General features: G+C 37.8%; 1 protein-coding gene across 1 annotated transcript in view; it reads right to left on the reverse strand.

The window, feature by feature from the left end:
- Man1a1 (mannosidase alpha class 1A member 1) overlaps positions 1-20,700 on the reverse strand; it is a 172,855-nt gene that overhangs the window by 93,993 nt on the left and 58,162 nt on the right. The window contains exon 5 of the mRNA XM_036168983.1: positions 15,731-15,811. Within this exon, the coding sequence (XP_036024876.1) occupies positions 15,731-15,811 (81 nt within the window). The remainder of the gene's footprint in view (positions 1-15,730; positions 15,812-20,700) is intronic.

The raw sequence follows: 20,700 nt of genomic DNA on the forward strand, positions 1-20,700 counted from the left end.
CTAGATTGGCATACTTGTATTAGATCCAGCTCATTAGCAGATGAGCTTTTTGTCGACCTTCTTCTGCCAACTCTAATCATATGTACCAACCTTTTCAAGTCCAGAGTCACGAATGCTCGAATGCTCGTCCAACACACATTCATTTAAGTTTCATTCTGCATGAATATTTTCTTTTTTGTTTCAGTGGAAACTTCGACCAATAAAAATTTCCAACAGATTCATGAATTTTATATAAATAGCATTTATATCTGAGAAAATTTCAATCTACAGGTGTTTGGTAGTTACATTTATAGCAGTTATATATATTTGGTAATAGTGTATTATATATAATATTTTTTCAACTAAATATATTTCATAATCAGTCACTCAGACAGATTCTGATAGAATTCTCCCTCTGATCAATGGTCTCATGATTCTGTCATAGATTTTGAACTACTCAAACTGTCCTGATTTTTAAATTTCTTCCAATCCATACATCCTACCTTATAACCTAGCCATCTATACCTCCAGTCACCTGAAATGACTCAAATCTCTCTATACTACTTCAGGCTAAGTAGTCCATTTTCCACAACTACTCAGTTTGCCGTATCCCCACTACTCTCTGCTCATCTTGTCCCTCATAGTCTGTAATTGTGATAACCTTTTTTAATACCTTAAAATCCATCCAAAACTCAACTGAAATTGCCTTCTCCATGCTTGTGTCTGAAGTTCTGAACAGTGCATGAGAGAGAATTCATGGTTAGTACTCTAGCTAGCACCCAGAAATATTTAGCCCTTCTCTAGAACAGCAATGTCACCTCACATATGTTCATCTCAATGTCCCTCTTCTCCCCATGAGTCTCAGATGGTCGCTTTGCCATGCAATTCTTTAAACAGTTAACAGGGTCCTCAAGGAGATAATTTCATAATAATTTTATCACTAAATCTACACTGGCTTTAAAGCTGTTTCTCCTCCACTTTCTTATACTGCAGAAGAAGAAGGGCCCTTTTCCCAGGCCATCTGTCTCCTGGAGCCCACATTCTCTGTCTGCTTAAAGACCTTGAACTAATGACCTTCCACCTTCTATTCACTTGAATCAGATTGGATTCTATCCCACTGCTCCCTCAAAAAGACCCTCAAAAGACAGTAGTGGGTTCTCCTCCAGTCGTCTATATCAAATCCCCTCCTTCCAAGGCACAGGGGTCACTGCAGAAGAGTGAGCAATTACTGCAATCCTCAGCCATTTTCTCTCAGTCCTGTTAAATTTTAAATGCTTTTATATTGCCATGTCACAGTATCCATCTAATGGACACAATGTCAAAGATGAAGAACATACAAGATAGATCTGGAAAATGACTTCTGTTAAAAATATACTCATAGGAACCATAACCCACTTCCAGGAACCCATATCAATATGATTTAGGTAAAGAGAATATAAATGCAAGTGATTCGAAATACTGGTTTCAATAGTCATTATGAACAATCAAGTCATTCAAACAGAACTGAAATGTAAAAATCTGACCACAGTGGGACTGAAATTCCTTTTTTACAGGGTACATCAGAGAAAAACATTGACAGCTTTACTATTTAAAATCTGAAAGGCTGGTGGAGAAGCCACAGAGCAGAAGGTCCTCCTTGAAGAAGCAGAATTTTGTAAACACAGGCTACAGGAGCAGCCCTTCACTTGACAGTTTATGAGCACAGCATCCCATGCCAAACCACGACTTTCCACTCTTCCTTGTCTGGTGCTCCTGTACGAATGCCTCCTCTCCTTCACTGACTCCAGTTTGGGAGTAATTGACACTGTTTCCCTGAAACAATAGCAATCCTTCCTCCTTCTCTAACCTAAATCATCTTGTGAATGCTGTTCAATGCTTCACCTAGGACTTGCTGGGAATAACTGAATGTCTTCCACCCTCTACATTACTTGGACCATGTGACTTACTTGCTCTGGCTAATGAGCTTTAAGATCTATATAAATGGTTTGAAAGAAAATGGCCCCCAAAGGGAGTGGCACTATTAGGAAGTGTGGCCTTGTTGGAGGAAGTGTGTTATTGTGGGGGCAGGTTTTGAGATCTCAAGTTCGCTCAAGTTTCCCTCAGTGTGACTGTCAGTTGACTTCCTGTTGCCTGCAAGATGTAGCATTCTCAGCTCCAGCACCACATCTGCCTGCACATCACCATGCTCCTCATCATGACGATAATGAATGGAACCTCTGAAACTGTAAGGGAGTCGCCCCAATTAAATGTTTTCATTTCTCAGAGTTGTCATGGTCATGGTGTCTCTTCCCAGCAATAAAAACCCTCACTAAGACAATCTGTCTTTCTGAAGGAAGGATTAAAAGCCAATGGGGTATTTTCCCGGGCAGACTGTCACAACCTAGGTTGATTGTGAGGCAGATGCTGAACCATAATGAGGGTGCCACTTGTACTGGTCCAACTCTGAAGTACCATGTGCAAGAACTGTGCTGACTGAAAGTGCAGAAAGAGGCACACACTGACCCCCGTTCCTTAAGGTGTCAAGTACTCACCTGGCAACCAGCTCAAAGGCTGGGCCAACTTCTCTGGTTTACAGATTAGGATCGGTAAGTTCCACAGGTGGAATTACTAATGAGCTGGATGCAGAACGCTTCACAGATAGCTGAGGCAAAATGCTCACATTGATAAAACTTCTAAGTTTTTCAAAAACGATCATAACCTCCGAAACACAACAAAACTATAGTAACAAATAGGTATGATTTCTGGGATTTAGGGCAGGAAAAGGCAGTAATTTCATTTTGACTAAAATGCATGTAATTTCAGAGTCAATTCTATACACTGGCATATCTCTTTTAAAGTACAAATTAAACTTACCAATTATAATGAGATATGCTATGTGTGACAGCTATAACTCATCAGCCATGAAAATTTAATTATAAATATAAGCAAAGTGACTATTCTCTTTGATTCTCATATGATTTGCGAAACTAAACCTTTCTATATGAAAATATTAGCTATTTTTACAAACATTTCAGTAATGAATGACAAATACTAAGCTAATAAAGTCTGTGCAGAGACCAATCTAAATGTCTACCAAATTGTAAGGCTAAACACATTAGTACAAACTAACAAAGAAAGAGCTTCATTTGATAAATGGGATTAAAATTGTTCCTTTCCAAGAAATTAACATAAATGTGGCATTAAATGGTTTAGAAAATTTTGTCTGGATCAGATACTTCCCTTAGATTGAAGACAATGTGTGGAATCCCTTTCACATTTATCATTTTCTCTTAGGCTTGTAATTTCAGAAAATGCCCCAACAATGTCATTCAATTTAAAAGGTCCACAATAAATGACCTAGTATATTTAATAATGATTTAATTTAGATAGACTCTCTAGCTCACTGGTTTTCAAAACTCATCTCTTTCAGAGAGCCAGCATGCATACAACAGATAAAAAAAAAAAAAAAAGGAGGTGTAGGCTGGAGCTGGAGGGAAGAGCGGGGAAGCTTGACTGAGGTGGAGGTGGGTGGAGCCACAGAATCTTCTAAGATGGTGGTTCTGAACCTCTAGTTGATGACCCCTTTGGGGGGTTTTGAATGACAGGGGTCACCTAAGACCATGGGAAAACACAGCTATTTACATTATAATTCATAACATTAGCAAAATCACAGTTATGAAGTAGTAACAAAATAATTTTATGGTTTGGGTTACCACAACATGAGGAACTGTATCAATGTGTCTCAGCATTAGGAAGGTTGAGAACCACTGTTGTAAAGGAACTAGTGGTCATGCATATTTCCAATCACCTTATTATATTGTTTCCCTCTTACCTATCCAAGACTTCTAGGCCAGCTGCTTGTTCATCTTATCAATATACAAATTCTACTATAAAAGCCATTGAAAATGATTTCTGTTGGCATTTTAACATGCAAATGTCACAGAAAATCTAGTGAGGAGTTCAGAAAATGACCACTTATTAGATGCTTTCCAGTACCAGGCCCAAGGTACTAAGTAAATCAATACAAAGCAACAGAAATTTAATCTTTATTTTGGAATTATATTCATGGTATTGGGAAAATGTAGTATGTTGGTCAGCTTTTGTCAGCTGGACATAAATCTAAACAGACCTGGGGAGAAGGTGAGGCATTGAGTCCATCAGAGTGGCCTATGAACATGTCTGTAGGATATTTGCTTGTTTGCTAATTGATGTAATACAGGCATAATCACATTGTTTTAGTGTCAAAGTGAGAAACTGTCTGAAAAGATGCTGGAAGTGTTCAGGCCCCTCAGTTCAGATGGACCTCTTCAGTTAGATGTTGGCTTATTATTGCATTATACCCAGACTCAAGCAAATCTGTTTATTTATAAGTCTGTTTAAGTTTTCTAGTGTGGGATTTTAAACTTGTATTTTCTCAAAAAAGGAAGGAGGAAACACTCAAATAGAAACCTCCAACTTCCAGTCTCCTAGTAGGTGCATATTTGGTTCTTACTTCTCTGTAGCTCTTTCCAGACAATTATCTCAGTAAGAATGTGCCTGGAAGATATAGATGGAGAGAGAACTTACAGCATTTCATTTTACAATCTATGCTCTTAATTTAATGATGTTGCTTTTTTTCCTGGTGTATTTTTTTTCTAATTCTAAAATGCTTAAAGAACTACATATATACTTTTTCTTAGTATAGATATTTAAAGCTCTATCTCTCTATAAAACTGACTACAAAATTTAATGTGGTACTTAATTTTTGTATTATAGATTCATGCCCTGATCTAGTTGTTATTAAAGCTGATTTAAAAAAATTCAAATTGTTTTCTCATCTTAAAAGTTATGCAGATTACTAATTTTAAGATTGGCAGCATTGATGTTTACATTACTAAAGTATTATTACTGCACCATATGATAAATACTGTAAAAAATTGCTAAACTAATATTTTTATATATCACACTACCGTGCCAATCCTTACTTTTAATTTTATTACATAAACTGATTATTCATTGCATTTCATTTTCATCTCAGGATGTTATAAATCAGGGGTGGTTTTTTTTTTGCAGTTCTTTTATTATGCCTCTTGTTGATATTTTTCTATGTATGAGATTTTGGACGGCTTGAATGTATGTATGAGTACCAGACACGTGCCTGGTATCCAGGGAAGTCAGAAGAGGGCACGGAATCCCCTGGAACTGAAATGACAGATGGCTGGGATCCACCATGTAGGTGCCAGGAACTGATCCTGGGCCTCTGCAAGAATAAGTACTCTTAACTACGGAGCATCTCTCCAGCCCCTCTGTTGGTATTTTTGCATCGAAATTACATTTTTAGAGACCATAATTAAAATAACTTTCATATATTTGGGAGAGAAGGATAACTTTGAGCCCAAACCTGAAAAGTACAAGCCATATCGAGTGAGTGTGGCTAAAGTGGACCCAATGTATTATTACATTTTTGTTTGCTTATATGATTGTTCTTTGCTTTATGGAAAGTTTAGTATTTACATTGCTTAAAATTATACATGGGTTATGTTATGTTATCAAATTTTAGTTTCAGAAACACAACAACCAAATTGCTGTTAAATCTCTCTTCTTTTTTGCTCTGGTCGCTAGGAAACCTGCAGATACATTTTCTGTCCAACGCTTAGATGATTAACAAGTTGGCAGAGTCTGTGCTAATCTTATCTGCAGCTATCATATGCCCTGACTTTCCACAGCTCTGGTTGATCATGCACATTTTCTGTAAGTCATTTTCATTTTTTGCAGAATGATGCAGGAGACAGACGAATGGTCTGGGAGTCATCTCCTGCAAGCAGATTGCGACAGGCTGAGTGTGAAATAAAACAACATCAATATATCCTAATTTTCTGAGGGATTTCTAAATAATTGTGTGATTATCCACCACGAAAGTACATTCCAAAAACAATCACTAACCCTCGAAACATTCCAAATGTCTGAATCTCATCAAGCCTGAAGGCCTTCTGCAATAAAGGGCACATCTCAGTCTTTCTTTCTGCTCAGCTTATCAATCTCACCCTCCTCCATGTGTGCCAGTTTCCTTGGTGCCCTTAAGACTTGGAGACACAAGTTATTCCTTTTACTCAATGAGTCTTCAGCAACATTTTTGTACTGGTGTTTTAGCATGGTGGATAAGGTGTAGGAGACTTTTGTTGCCATCAAAATAAAGATCACCCTTTGCTTCTTCAGTCCTGGACCAAATACCCTCTACCTCTTCTCATGGAAGGAGCGTCCTCCTTCCCATCATGGGAGAAAAGCTTTCCTATCATGGAAGGATAGTCCTCTGTCAGTTCAGTATTCAGGAGATTTGTTATGATTTTCTAGTTTAGATTCACTACCAGACTGTTTCCTTCAGGATTAAATGTCTCTAAATGTGATTCCTTAAAGAATAATGTAGGCTTTCAAATCAGGTAGGTGTTTCGTTAAGTTAATAGTTTCCCTGGCTCTGTACTTTCTCAGTTTTAATCACCTTAGTGGGTTTAAATCTTATTTAAATATGTTTCTCTTCTAACAGCCACCTCATTTCTGTTGAGCAATTATCTACACTTTGTTACAGTCTGTCTTGGCAGGGTTCTGCCAAACCCAGTGAAGGCCTCTACCACAATCCTTTTATCATCTCAATTCTTTCATTTTTCTGGCTTTTTATTCCTCCAGGGACTATGTATGTTGAGCAAAGTAAGACAAGAATAGAAGAAACTGTGTGTTTCCTAATTTGTGATGTCTCAGAAGGCAATCAAGAAATCCTCTATGGCAGTGGTTCTCAAACTTCCTAATGCTGCAGCCTTTGAACACAGTTTCTCATGTTGTAGTGACCCCCAACCATAAAATTATGTTCCTTGCTACTTCATAACTGTAATGTTGCTAGTGTCATAAATAATTATGTAAATATCTGTGTCTTCGGATGGTCTTTGGTGACTTCTGTGAAAGGGTCATTTCACCCCAAAGAGGACACGACGCACAAGTTGAGAACCACTGTTCCATGGCAACCAGAGACGTTTTGTTAAGATTCTCTTCAGCTTTCTCTCCGAGAAAGGACCAGTGCCAACTTGTCCTATTAAATTCATTTCTGGTTCAATATTGTTATTGGTACTGTCTTTCTATCTACCTATCAAATATAAGATGGTATATTTAAAAAGCCTGGGGCTGGAGAGAGGGCTCAAAGGTTCAGAGCACTTGCTGTTCTAGCAGGGTATCTGGGTTTGGTTCCCAACAACCACATGGTGGTTCACAACCATCTATAACACCAGTACCAGAGAACATGATGCCCTCCTCTGGCCTCTGTGGGTACCAGACATGCATACGGCACACGTATATGCTTGTAGGTAAACATGCATATAAAAATTCATTACTATTGTGTAATTATGTATGTGATCATGCCATGAGGTAGGTGAGGAGCAGAGGACAACTTTGTGGAGTCAGTTTCTCCTTCTACCTTTATGTGGGATCTAGGGATTGAACTAAGGTCATCAGCTTTACACACTGAGCCATCTCACCTGCCATAACATGTAATGCTCATATTCTCCCTTTTCTACATGTAGACACTTATTTTGATATGCCTTTCTTTAGTTTATTTTATTCATCTGTATTTTTAAATTTTCAGTACCTTTTTTTTTTTTTTTTTGCTTTGATTAATCTTATTCGACAGCCTCAGTTCCTAAAAATTGTTCCTGGAGATAGTTCTACTTAGTGTTAGTAGAAGTTACATATTAAAAAATGAAAGTTTAGAGTTAATTAAATGTATAAAATTCAAGGCCAAGGGAAAATTAAGTTATTTCTGTATACTGAGATCTCAAGAAATATGTAGAATGTAGCTTTTAGTACACACAAAATTACAGATTTATCCTGCCACCTCGAAGATTCTGATGACCACATTCTAAATGGTTGTATATTTACTGTCACCGGTGAGGATTTCATTTTCCTGGAGTGTGCTGGAGAGCAATGCACAGAAGCTTTTAAAGACCATTCTCCTATTTATATTTATCTTATCACTACTTATCTGCGTATAATTATTGTGGTTGTTTGAATTCCTTATAGAGACTATGACAAACATGGACTGACTTCATGTTACTATTCACTATCTTGACTGAGCTAAGACACTTCACATTTCTGAATGCGTCTATAACCAGCTTCTTGCAGGTGCTTCCTGTCCCACTCACACAGCATAGACTAGAGCTCCCCTACACCCGTACTTCCTGTTTCTCGCTTCTCATGATACCACTTCCGTGGAGTGCAGCCCAAACCAGAGGTGCTGCTTCCCTACTTTCACAGCATAAATCTCAGAATTATTTTTTAGCTGATGTCCATGTAGGGCTACATATATCTACCTGATGATGATGGTCTATAAATTTCAAAATAATTCTAACCCTCAGGGATGACATCAGAATCCTAAATTATGGCTGCTCAGAAACTCAATGACCTAATTTATAAAGATGAATTTTCCTAGACAATTCTAGGGAATTCTTTGATCTACATGTGCATGTATAGAACTTTATAGGTATAGGAAACTAAGTTATGAATAATTTAGCCATGTTGGTGATATTTCTTTGAAACAACTATGTTTTCATTTTGAAACAAAGTCGAGTAACTGGCTTGGGGTAGAAGAAGGCTCCTGGTCACATTCTTGGCAGGCAATTCTCTTGAGTGCATTGAAGAAACAAAAAGCAATTGTCAGGTGACAAGGTAGTTAGGAGGAAGAGGAATTGGGGTGGGGGAATCTGTTCAACCAACTTAGTACTGACTACTTCTCTGATGGCAAACACACGCTGGGGAGCAATTGTGTACTGACAGATTATTACCATATTAATCAAAACAGGAAAGACTGGAAAGGACCTAAATCTTAGTATTCATAGAACACTCAAAAACTATGGTAAGAAAATAAATCAACATTTAAAAATTCTCTAAAAACAGAAAAGTATATAAGAAAAAAAATCTTTAAAAAAAAAACGAAATGTAAAAAATTCTGTAACAAATTAATTTTACCCAGTGAAACTGACAAACAAACATGAAGAAATGATAATTAGTTACAACAAATGTGCTCATCATCGTCTTCCCTCTGTTGAGGGCAGCCAAACACAGCATCAAAACCACCCTTACAGCCTTGATCTACCGGCTCCTCCCATGCCACATCCATATATAGTTTGGGTCCCATATCCAGTGCCTCAACCTAGTCTGGCCACCCCTGCCTCTGCTGCAACCAACCTCTAGGCTTCCACCAGGATCACAATGGCTCCTCCTGACCCACAAGCTCCTGCCATACCATATCAAACCTCTCCAACCCAGAAACTGTATACATTCATCCAGGGTCTAACTCTGTGAATCTGCCTGATCCTGTTTTCCACAAACCCTCCCAAAACCCCAAATATACTTCCACACTCAAGGCTTGAACTAGGATGTACATACTGCACACCAGTCCAGTCCCCTGTATCCACCTGACTTCTTTCCATTTAAGCCACACTCAACAACTAGGCCAAACCCAAACTGCACATCTTTTCTTCTGCCTCAACCTACTCTGTCCATATTAGACATAGAACTAATAAAATAAACTCACATGCACAAATTGCATTTCAAAACTACAAATAACATGAAAGATAAAAGCAGTATCTCTCCTATGAAATTCAGCAGTCCTATAGAAATGTTTGCCCAAAGGAGGATCATGTAGATGATCCCAGGACACAGAATGTAAAAGAAGAATTATAAACTTCATCAAAGAATTCAAGGAGTTTAAAGAAGACACAATGAAACAGCTCAGTGAAACGAAGGAGGAAGAACTTAAGGAGAATGCTTACCTGAGTGATACCCAAGGAAATATAAACATAAGGTTGATGGAAATAAAAAAGACAATCCAGTACTTGAAAACAGAATTCTATAAAGAGAAACACTGAAGAGGACTCAAGCTGAAATGAAGTTGGAATTGAGAAACCCAATAAGTCAACTAGAAAACTCCAAGGAAAGCCTTACAAGTAGGTCGATCAAGCAGAAGAAAAAGTAGAGGATCTAGACCAAATAAGCAAGGAATATTTTAAAAAAATAATAAATAAGTAAATAAATAAATAAAAATGTAGGAAAAATATACATGAAATGTGGGATACCATTAAAAGAGCAAACCTTCAAGTTATAGACTAGATGAGGGGGAATAACCCCAAGCACAGACAAGGTCTTCAACACTATCATAGAAGAAAACTTCCTCAAACTAAGGAAAGACATATAGATACAAGACGCACACAGCACTGCAAATAACAAGACCAGAAAAGAATGTCCCTACTGGGTATTATAGTTAAAACACTATACAGAATGAACAAAAAGTATTAAAAGCTTCTGCAAGCCAACCAAGGAACCAACCAACCAACCACACAAACAAGAAAACCAAACACAAGTCACATGTAAAGGAACACCATCAGCATAACAGTAGATTTCTCAATGGAAACTCTGAAAGCCAGAGGATCCTGGAATGCATTACAAGTGCTAAAACCAGGAGAACCAACCTAGACTAATATACCCAGCAAAACTACCTGCCATAGTTGAAGGGGAGAGAAAAATCATTACAGACATGGAGAGAGAAAGAGAGATAGAGATAGAGATAGATAGATAGAGATAGAGATAGAGAGAGAGAGAGAGAATGAGAATCCAACAAATCAAATCTAAAATAGATACAGGAATCAATATTTGAGGCTGCAGAGTGAAATGAGCATATGAGCATAGTCAAGAGGCTGTGGAAAGAAATATAAATCCACAATTACTAAAACATGAAGTAACTAAGAACACAAGCAATAACAGCAAAAATGAACAACATGCTGACAATAATTAATACACACATTTCAACAATAACTTTAAATATTAATGGCATTTGTTCTTCTAATAAAAGGACACAGGCTGGCTGAAGGGATCACCAAAAAAAAAAAATCCATCTACTTGTTGTCTACAAGAAACACACCTTAGCTTTAAAGGTAAGAACTGTCTTAAAGTAAAAGAATGGACAGAAGTATTCCCATCAACTGGGACCAGGAAACAAAAAGGCATCCCTATCCTAACAGCTGACAAAACAGACTTCAAACTAAACCAGCAAGATAAAGAGCAACACTTCATTCTAGTCAAAAGAATTGTTATCCAAAAAGACACTGCTATCCTCAGCACAAATGCACCAAACTCTGGTATGCACAATTTCATTTTTAAAAATGTCTACTACATTTAAAGACACAGATTAACATTAATCCATTAAAAGATGATTTCAATAAGTCATCTGGATAAAACATCAGAATTAATTGACATCATACATCCAAGAAACTTAACAGATATCTTACTGAAGAACATTTGACCCAAACATCAAAGACTACCCATTCTACTCAGCAGCATACTGAGAGTTCCTATAAAACAGATTGCATTCTGGGACACAAAACAAATATGGATAAATCGAAAAGGACAGAAATAACTTCATGTATCCTATCTGGCCATAACTCAATAAAATTTCAAATTGACACCAAATAAATTTCCAGTAAACACCCAAACTCACAGAGATTAAACAACTCATTACTGAATGCTGAATGGGTCAAAGAAGAAATAAAAAAAGAAAGAAAATTATTTCTGGAAGTAATTAAAAATGAAACATAACACAACCTCTCTGAGACACACTGAAAGCAGGTTTACAAGGGATATTTTATAGGTCTAAGTAGATATATTTAAAAAATCAGAAAGATTACAAACAAATGACTTGATGTAACTCAAAAGTTTGGAAAAACAAGAACAAACCAAATTCAAGCCCAGCTGACAGCAAGGCATAATAAAAATCACAGCAGAAATTAATGAAAGAGATGTGAAAACAATATCAAGAATCAATCAAAGAGCTGGTTCTTTGAGAAGATAAACAACATGAATAGACCCTTGACACAACTAACCAAAAGAAAGAAAGAGAGTGCCCAAATGAACAGAATCAGAAATGAACAGGGAAACGGACACCTAAGAAATTCAGAATATTACAAGGGAATAACAAAAAAGAAAAGAAACGAAAATAAGAAAAGAGAAGAAAAAAAGAAAAAACTGTACTTTATTAAATTGGAAAACTTAAAAGAAATGGATGAATTTCTAGATCCAGCCAAACAGCCAAGAAATCAACCACCTAAACAAACCCATAACAAATGAGGAGTCTGGAGTAGTAACAGAGTTCCTCCTAACTAAAAAATGCCCAGGGCCAGCTGGATTCACATCACAATTCTACCATACTTAAAAAAAGCAAAGCAAAGCAAAACAAAACAATAGCCAGTCATTCTTAAACCATCCAAAAAAGAAAGAAAGAACAATTACAAGTTCCTTCTATGAAACCGGTATGGTATCATTCTGGTACTAAAACCAGGTAAAGACACAACAAAAAAGAAAACTATAGGTCAATATCCCTGGTGACTATAGATTAATAGCTACTTAATAAAATACTTGCAAGCAGAATACAGACACACATCAAAAGGACTGTACACCACTACTAAGTTGGTTTTATCCCTGAAATGCAGGTATGGTTCAACAAAAGCAAGGTAATAAATGTAATAAACTACATAAGCGGACTTTATAACAAAAACTATGTGATCACTTCAATAGATTTAGAAAAAATCCTTTGATAATGTCCAACATTATCATGCGTTCATGATAAAAATTCTAGAGAATTAGAGGTAGCGAGAATAAACCTCAACCATAATAAAAAGTTATATAGGAGAAACCAACAGCCAGTATCATCTTAAATGGAGGAAACCATCAAACAAAACACACTAAAGTCAGGAATGAGGCAGGGATGTCCACTAGGACATTCCTTTTCAATACTGTCCTTGAAGAACTACCTGGATCAATAAGGCAAGAGAGGGAAATTAAAGGGATGGAAACAGGGAAAGAAGTCATGCTATCCCTATTTGCAGGTCACATGATATTACATATTAGAGATTACCCCCCCCCCAAAAAAAAAAAAAACTCAACAGAAAAGTTCAAAAAACAATAAACAAATTCAACAATTTGTCAGGATATAGAATCGCCCTACACAAATCAATGCCTTTTCTATATATGAACAACAAATAGTCTCCCAGAAGTAGAGGGCAAATCTCTGCTGCTAGATACCATGCATTCCAGACACAGGGCCCAGAGGCCCCAGAGCTGGATTTGACTTGAAAGCTCACGCTTCTGAGGATTAGTTTTTATGGTACCAGAAGGCTCCAAGCAAGCTTCCAAATGAGGGAAACAACCTAGAGTCCTACCCAGCTACTACACCTATGAACCAATAACAATGACCAGCATGGCACACAAAACCCCAAGGGTGCACTAGTGGTACACATATCTTGGCAGTAACCACAGCTCTCTAATTGGACTTAATGACCTGCTAAACAAGAGGGAAATCCTGCCTAATACTGCAATCCTAGTCAACTACCTAGAGCTAGTGAAGTCATGGATCTTGGAGAAGAACTTACAACTGCCACTCTACTAAAGTAGAATAATCCCTAACTTCCAAATATGTGTTCTTATACCTACAGATAAATGTAATCCTCACCCCTCATCAAAGGAACTTCTCTTCGCAGCAGATGGAGACCATTCCAGAAAGCCACAACCAATCAAAATACAGAGTTGTGGAGCCCAGTCCCAACTGATACATCTACAAAACAACACCTGGACCTAAGGCTCAGAAAGTATCCCAGACCTGGGGGCAGAAAGATTGTGACAGAGCCAGAAGAATGGGTTTTGCTGTGAGATTATATCTCTTAGAAATGACAAAAGCTGCACCCACGATGTCTGGTCAATCAGAATGCTTAAATATGAGCTGAGCAAGGACCACACTAAGAAACACTGTAATATGTTTACAAAGGGGAAGCGCAGGAGGCCTCAGCCCTATCCAGGCAGCTAAGAAATGCTGAGAGTAGAATGGTCTTCCACGGAAATAAGTACACCAATTGGCCATCTGATGGTTATCAAGTGGTGGGCCTAAAAATATATATATACAAGTAACATCGTACAGTCTGAACAGGTTGTATTTATGTATATGTGCAAATTCAGTAATTATATATACACACACAAATACATGTATATATACATATATGTATATAATGACAATTACTGAAGACAGAGGTCATGAATTTTAAAGAAGCAGGGGTATAAGGAAGAGTTCAGAGTGAGAAAGGGGAAGGGAGATGATGCAATTATTTTATAATCTCAAAAAATAGAAATAATTAAATAAAATTTCTTATAAGGCCTTAAGCTAACTATTCTAATTATAGACAAATGGCATTATCTGTGAACATTTAATTTAGATAAGTACACACACACACATATATATCAAATATTCACGGAAATAGAAATATACATACAGCATCTTAAAACAATAAGTAAAAATTTAAAAAAAAACTAATGAAAGAGGATGTATCTTTGGAAGAAATATGCATTCATTTCTTTCTGTATTCCCCATAACTCCATCAAACTCAGAATCAGAAGAGTTCAGTCCTTGTTTGTTCCAAATTATGACATCTACATGTAAATTATGAAGGAACATAAAAACAAGGTCATCCTAGCACACCATGTCAAAAACAATGAGAAGATCTAGGCTTAGGATGCTCAGAGACCTGTTTATTAGGAAAACATTCATTTGAGCACTGCTTCTTAAAAATAGCTTGGCGATGCTAAATTATACTGGACAGATGATAACAGAGTGGGAAAATCTGGGGAAAGTGAGGAAGGAGAAATACACAGCACAGGGCTTTGTTTCCCAGGCTGTTGAGATACTTAAGACAGGATGGCACAGGGGAATTTGGGGCCATCTATATACTTAAAGAGAAAAAAAAAATATGGTAGAATAAAACCCAAAGAGAAAGAGAGGCAACAGAAGAGTGTGGTCGCTGTGATTAGAAAAGCACCTTGGAGACACGAGCAAAGTCAAGCAGCCTGTCTCATTAAACATTTATTACCCTGCTTAAATCTGTTTGAAGCACAGAAATACATGAAATACTACACAGGCTAAGATCTGCTCTTCCCCCAGCCAGAATTCTGGGGCTAACGTAAATCTGATTGGCATGCAGTTGAAATACGGGACTGTTTTTCCTTGATGTCAGCTTCTAACATTGTCAGTATCACAGGTGAGTCCATTCCCAAAACTCTTAGTGGACACTTCACATAATTCACAAAGTTATCCAAATACATCCAAGAAAATAGCATCAGTGTCCTTTATGAGCATGATACAAAAGTCTTTAATCTACCAAAAAAAAAAAAAAAAGGAAATTAAAAGTCCCTGCTTTGCCCCAAGCAGCAGATAATTCATTAAGCCTTGACTCAGGAAGAGAACAAAGCATTTCTCACAGGGACACTGGCCTACAGGACTGTGTGCTGGCAAGCTCAGAGCCTCGGCCCCTCAATTTTACAAGTACTATAATTTTCATATTCTTATTTGTTTTTTACTAAGTTTACATACTGACATTAACATAAATTTCAAGACCAAAATTCACCCACTAGCCTGCCATTACACTAAACACCTTTAACATGCCTGCAGACATGTGGAATTTGTACTCCTAATCATACCATACACAGTGTAATGGAGCCATGCTTTTTTAAAGGCTTGCCTTAACCTGGCAATATGAACTGTCAAACTTCCCAGCTTGTTCATTTAATTAGCGCATATTTTGAGAAATAAGACTGAGCATCGGAACATGAAAATTTAGTCGATTTTCCCTAAATCCATGCCACAAATGGCATTATTTAACAAAAAGCGTAATTTGGAGACATTTCATAATTCACTTTTCTATGCCATTTTGGAACTTACCTCTTCCCCAGACAAGTAGTAAGCTGACAACAGTCCTCCGACAAAGCGTATATTTACTTCAAAAACAGAAACTTCAGCATTCTATGGAAAACAAAATGAAGGAGCTTTAAACATAATGATAGCACACACAGTCAAAGTACATGGTATTGAGAAGCTGCAATAATTTAAAGTCTGTTCAGACCTGTGTGCTTGTCCAGGGGCACCTATACACAAGAGAGCAAGTCCCTGTAAATGGTGTCAAAATATGGTTAAGCAGACAAGAAAATAATTTTGACTCAAAGTAAAATTATAAAAGTACTATAAAGTGGAATTCTTTTTTTCTTATGTGCAGCAGCAGACTGAATAATTCATATTCTGTATCTGTACAAATGCAACGGGATCAGGGCTTTCATTATTATTATTTTTTCCTATTCTGTGTTCTCGTGACTTCACTCATTTGCCTGCTTTTTCGTCCTGAAAGGCCAATCAGACTGTAGTGTGGCTGCTAGCTCCACACCAGGCGGGCAATCTTTCCCCATTATGTTAAAGTGGCATAGATGGAATGCTAATGGACGTAAAGCTGGGGGCTTGAGTTCCAGTACTGCTTTCTGCCTTTACCTTCCCATGGTCCCAGCTCTGAGATGACATTCTGTCTTGGCATGAAGGTGATAATCATGTGATCTGTCATTGCTGGCGTGGTTCTTATTTATATCAATAGGAGCTCGCTTTTATTATTTACAGTGTGGCAGAGGCTTCGGCCATCTCTTTATGACTTTTAATCTTCATACTGATCTTAGGAATTAATTACTATTCCTATGTCCAGGCTATGGATGGAGAAACAAGCCAGGCTTACAGTGATTAATATGACCTTTTGAAGTTCTCACAACAGTAGTAGAATTAGGATTTGAATGGAAGTGTGTTTATTCATGGTTTAAAACTTGTCTATTCTGACCTCTACAGATACCTCACAGACTATGGTACCATGTCTCATTATTAATGGTCGAATAATTGTGATGCATAAGTAGTAATTACTGCCAATAGTTTTATGATTCTATAATATTTGACAGCTAAGTGCATCTGTCTTGTAGTTTGTAATTAGGTTATTAGCACAGCTGACCTCCAGTAGATATAAGGCATACTTTATTGGGCCTACTAAGTAACTGTCACTTCTGTTTAACACCAAACCACTCACAGATAAGACAAGGGCTAGGAGCAATACAGAATGTATGGAGCCAGCATCTGGCAGATGAACTCAGAAAAATCATTTGAGATGGTATCACCTTTAGGGATCATTTATCAAGCAACTACTATATGCCAGGCCCAGTCCTAGGTTCTATGAGCACAGCAATGAAAACTGACATGCTCTTTAAACTCACTGAGTCTACATTTTAGAAAATATTTTCAGAAACAAAGAAGAGGTATATATATATATTTTGTTTTTTGAGACAGGGTTTCTCCATGTAGCTTTGTGCCTTTCCTGGAACTCACTTTGTAGACCAGGCTGGCCTTGAACTCACAGAGATCTGCCTGCCTCTGCCTCCCAAGTGCTGGGATTAAAGGCGTGTGCCACCACCGCCCGGCTTGAGGTATATATTTTTATTTCTACATGCACTCCCTCAAAGGATAGGGATCTAATCATTGAAACTCCTACATAAGTTAAGAAAACTTCCTGTGAAAGAAAGCTTATGAAAAGAAGTTAGGGAGAACCGTTAGATAAAGTTGGATCAAACCATGCTCTGAGTTTGTAATTTGTGACTTGCAACTTATCGACTTTGGTTAAACACCCTCTGTATTGGGCCACTTATCACTGAAGTGTATCAGTGAATGAAGATCATTTAAACACTGCTGTTAGTCCACACAACCTCTGATAAGGAAAAGGGAAAATTTATTAATTTAGTTGGGCTCATATAACATCTCTCATATCTAAGAGAAATAATGTCTAATAAAATCTAATGATTTTAAGTATCATATTTGCCGCAGTTTGTACTCGTATATTTTAGTTTTTAAACCAGAAATCAGGTCCTCATATTTTCACTTACTGAAGCTTATTGAGATGGTTTTATTTCCTTATTCTGGCTTTGGGCTCATTACATATGCTTTCCCTGTTCTTCCTATGAAAACTTTGGATAGTCAAGACCTTTCTATAGACATCTGATAAAAATTATTGCAAAGTTGGAAACTGAGCTATGTCAATTGAAATCAGAAATATATCTCAATCTAGACATCCATCACTTATTGGATGCCGTTCCTCAAGCAGCTATTGATCCAGCTCTGTGTGTATTTCAGAACCAGCATTCTATTTATCTTGCTTTGCTATAAGATACTGAAAGATAGATAACCTTGCAAAATGCTGTGCTCAAGGTCAGCGGCTAGGACATTTGAGTTGCAGGGACTGAATCATCTAGGGAGCCCGAGGCAAAGTCTGGACTGTTCGTTGAAGCCATGCAGGTTCCCAGTGATTAGAATGTCCTTGTCTTTGAAACTCTTGCTCAAGAATATCACAGCATCACAATTCTGAACTTTTGTACATGCAACATACACACACACACACACACACACACACACACACACACACACACACATGCCCCATGCCATGTATACACACGCCCCATGCCATGTATACACATACACTGATAAATTAATTAGTTAATTAAATAGCTAAAAATTCTGGTGTGAACTAGGAAGATTAGGTTGAAGGCTGATTTTTTTTTTTTTGAGTGTGAGACCCTGGAGAACTGGTTTGCTCTCTCTGGACACCAGTTTTGCTACAGGTAAAAGATAGGAGTGAATTCCCAACAAGACGCTCTGAGCCCATGAATAGCAGGCAATCCACAGTACACAGCCACTGGAAAGATTGACACATGCAGTAGTTAGCTGCTGCCATTAGCACCTTGTGTCATCGTAGCCTAACAAAGAGGCCTGCCTTCCATGGGCTTACTGGAAAATCTATTATTCCAATACGATTTTATTGTTATGAGTCTTTTTGAACCTCACATTTCTCCTCTCAACATGCACGCATCAAGATGTTCTACACAGGTTTTCCACTCACTTAACCTAAGGACAGAAGTGTGGACGAGGCATGGGAAAGATTGTACAAGAAGCAACCTACAACACTAAAATCTCCTAACATACAAAGGATAAGATTTTGCCAACTACTTTACATGGAAAATTAAATTAACTGTCCCCTTAAATATTCCATTTAAGATTGCATTGTAATAATCTACCCGATATATTCCAAACTATCTAATGTATAGTCTTATAGGACTTCCAGTTTCAGAAGTATATTCAGCCCTTTGTTTAAACGGCATGAACCTGTTAATGTCACACTGATTAGCAACTATTGGTTGAAAATATCTGAAGATATGATATACTCTTAAACAAATCTTGATTGGAGACTATTCTTTCGTTTTTCTTCTAGCATGGCCATGCAATCATAGAACACACTCCAACAGATTCATTCATAAGTTTAATAAAATAGCTGGTATAGTTAAATTTACATGAAACTATCAGGAGGTGAGTACTGTAGGTCATTGAGAAAGTATGCTTTGGTTATGAGCCTCTCTTGGTACCTGTGCTGATTAGCTTTATGTCAACTTGACACACGCCAGAGTCATTTGAAAGGAGGGAAGCTCAGCTAAGAAAATGCCTCCATAGGAGCAGGTCTGTAGCACATTTTCTTAAACACTGGATTGATGGAGGAGGGTCCAGCCCTTTGTGGGTAATGCCTACCCAGCCTGGAATGGTAGTCCTGGAGTCTATAAGAAAGCAAACTGAGCCAGCCATGGGAAGCAAGCCTTAGTTTCATGTTTCTTCACGCCTTATATATCTTTGTCTGCCTTGCCATATTACCCGCCTGGGATTTAAGGTGTGTGTGCTTCCCAAGCAAAGGCATGAGATCTCAAGTGCTGGGATTAAAGGTGTGTGTCACCACTACCTGACCTCTATGTCCAATCTAGTGGCTGGCTCTGTCCTCTGATCCTCAGGCAAGTTTATTAGGGTACACAATATATCACATTAAGCCAAATAAACCTTTTCCTCACCAAGTTGCTTTTAGTCATGGTGTTTCATCACATAATAGTAACTCTAACTAAGAAAGAAATTGATACCAAGATAGTGGAGTATTACTGTGACAGATATGACCCTGTTTTTTTGTTTTGTTTTGTTTTTGTTTGTTTGGTTTGGTTTTTGGAGGACTATGAAAGGACTTTGGAACTTTGAGGCTAGAAAACCATTGAGTACTCAAAGTTTGGAAGACAAGTGTTTAGAGAAATGCAGATGATGGAGGCCTGCCTTGTTAAATTCCAGAGGGAATTTTGAGACTGTTCAATATTTTGAATTAAGAATCTGTGGTTCTGGTTAGCTGGGGTTGAAGAACTGGCTATGATTAATAAGATACCAGTACCATTAACATGAAACCTTTGCTCTGCTAAGATAATTGATTCTGGTCAGCTGGAGCTGAGAAATTAGCCATGATTAAGAAGAGACCAGCACTGTAGGGGTGAAATCTTCTGGGAGAGTTATCACAAAGATGCTGTGTTCCAAAGGCAGCCAGGATTGTACCTTGTGCTGGCAGCAGTACTCAGTAGTGTAAAGATCACCAGGTGGTACTGGTTTTGAATGCATGAAGGGGTCAAGGAGAGTAGATGAGGTATGGCACTCTGTGGCAGGGTTGGGGTACCTTAAGAGAGCCCAAGAATGGCTATTGAGTGAAAGTCCAGCCCAACTGCAGCAAGAGACCCCAGCATTTTGGAGATGACAGTACTATGGGATGGCCACCAAGAAAAGCAGCAGCCTTGGAGTGGAGCCATCCTGATCTTAAGTGACAATCTATGTACGCTGTAGAGATTGGAGCCAGAGAAGTGATCCCAGTCCTTTGGAGGAGACCAGCAGGTCATCAGTGGATCCTTGGACATTGGACATTGAATTATTTACATTGTTGGACTTTGGTTTTGTTTTATTTAGATTGTGACTGTGCCCTGGTTTTTCCCTCT

This window comes from Onychomys torridus, chromosome 19 (genome assembly GCF_903995425.1).
Source record: "Onychomys torridus chromosome 19, mOncTor1.1, whole genome shotgun sequence".
NCBI classification, from domain to species: Eukaryota; Metazoa; Chordata; class Mammalia; order Rodentia; family Cricetidae; genus Onychomys; species Onychomys torridus.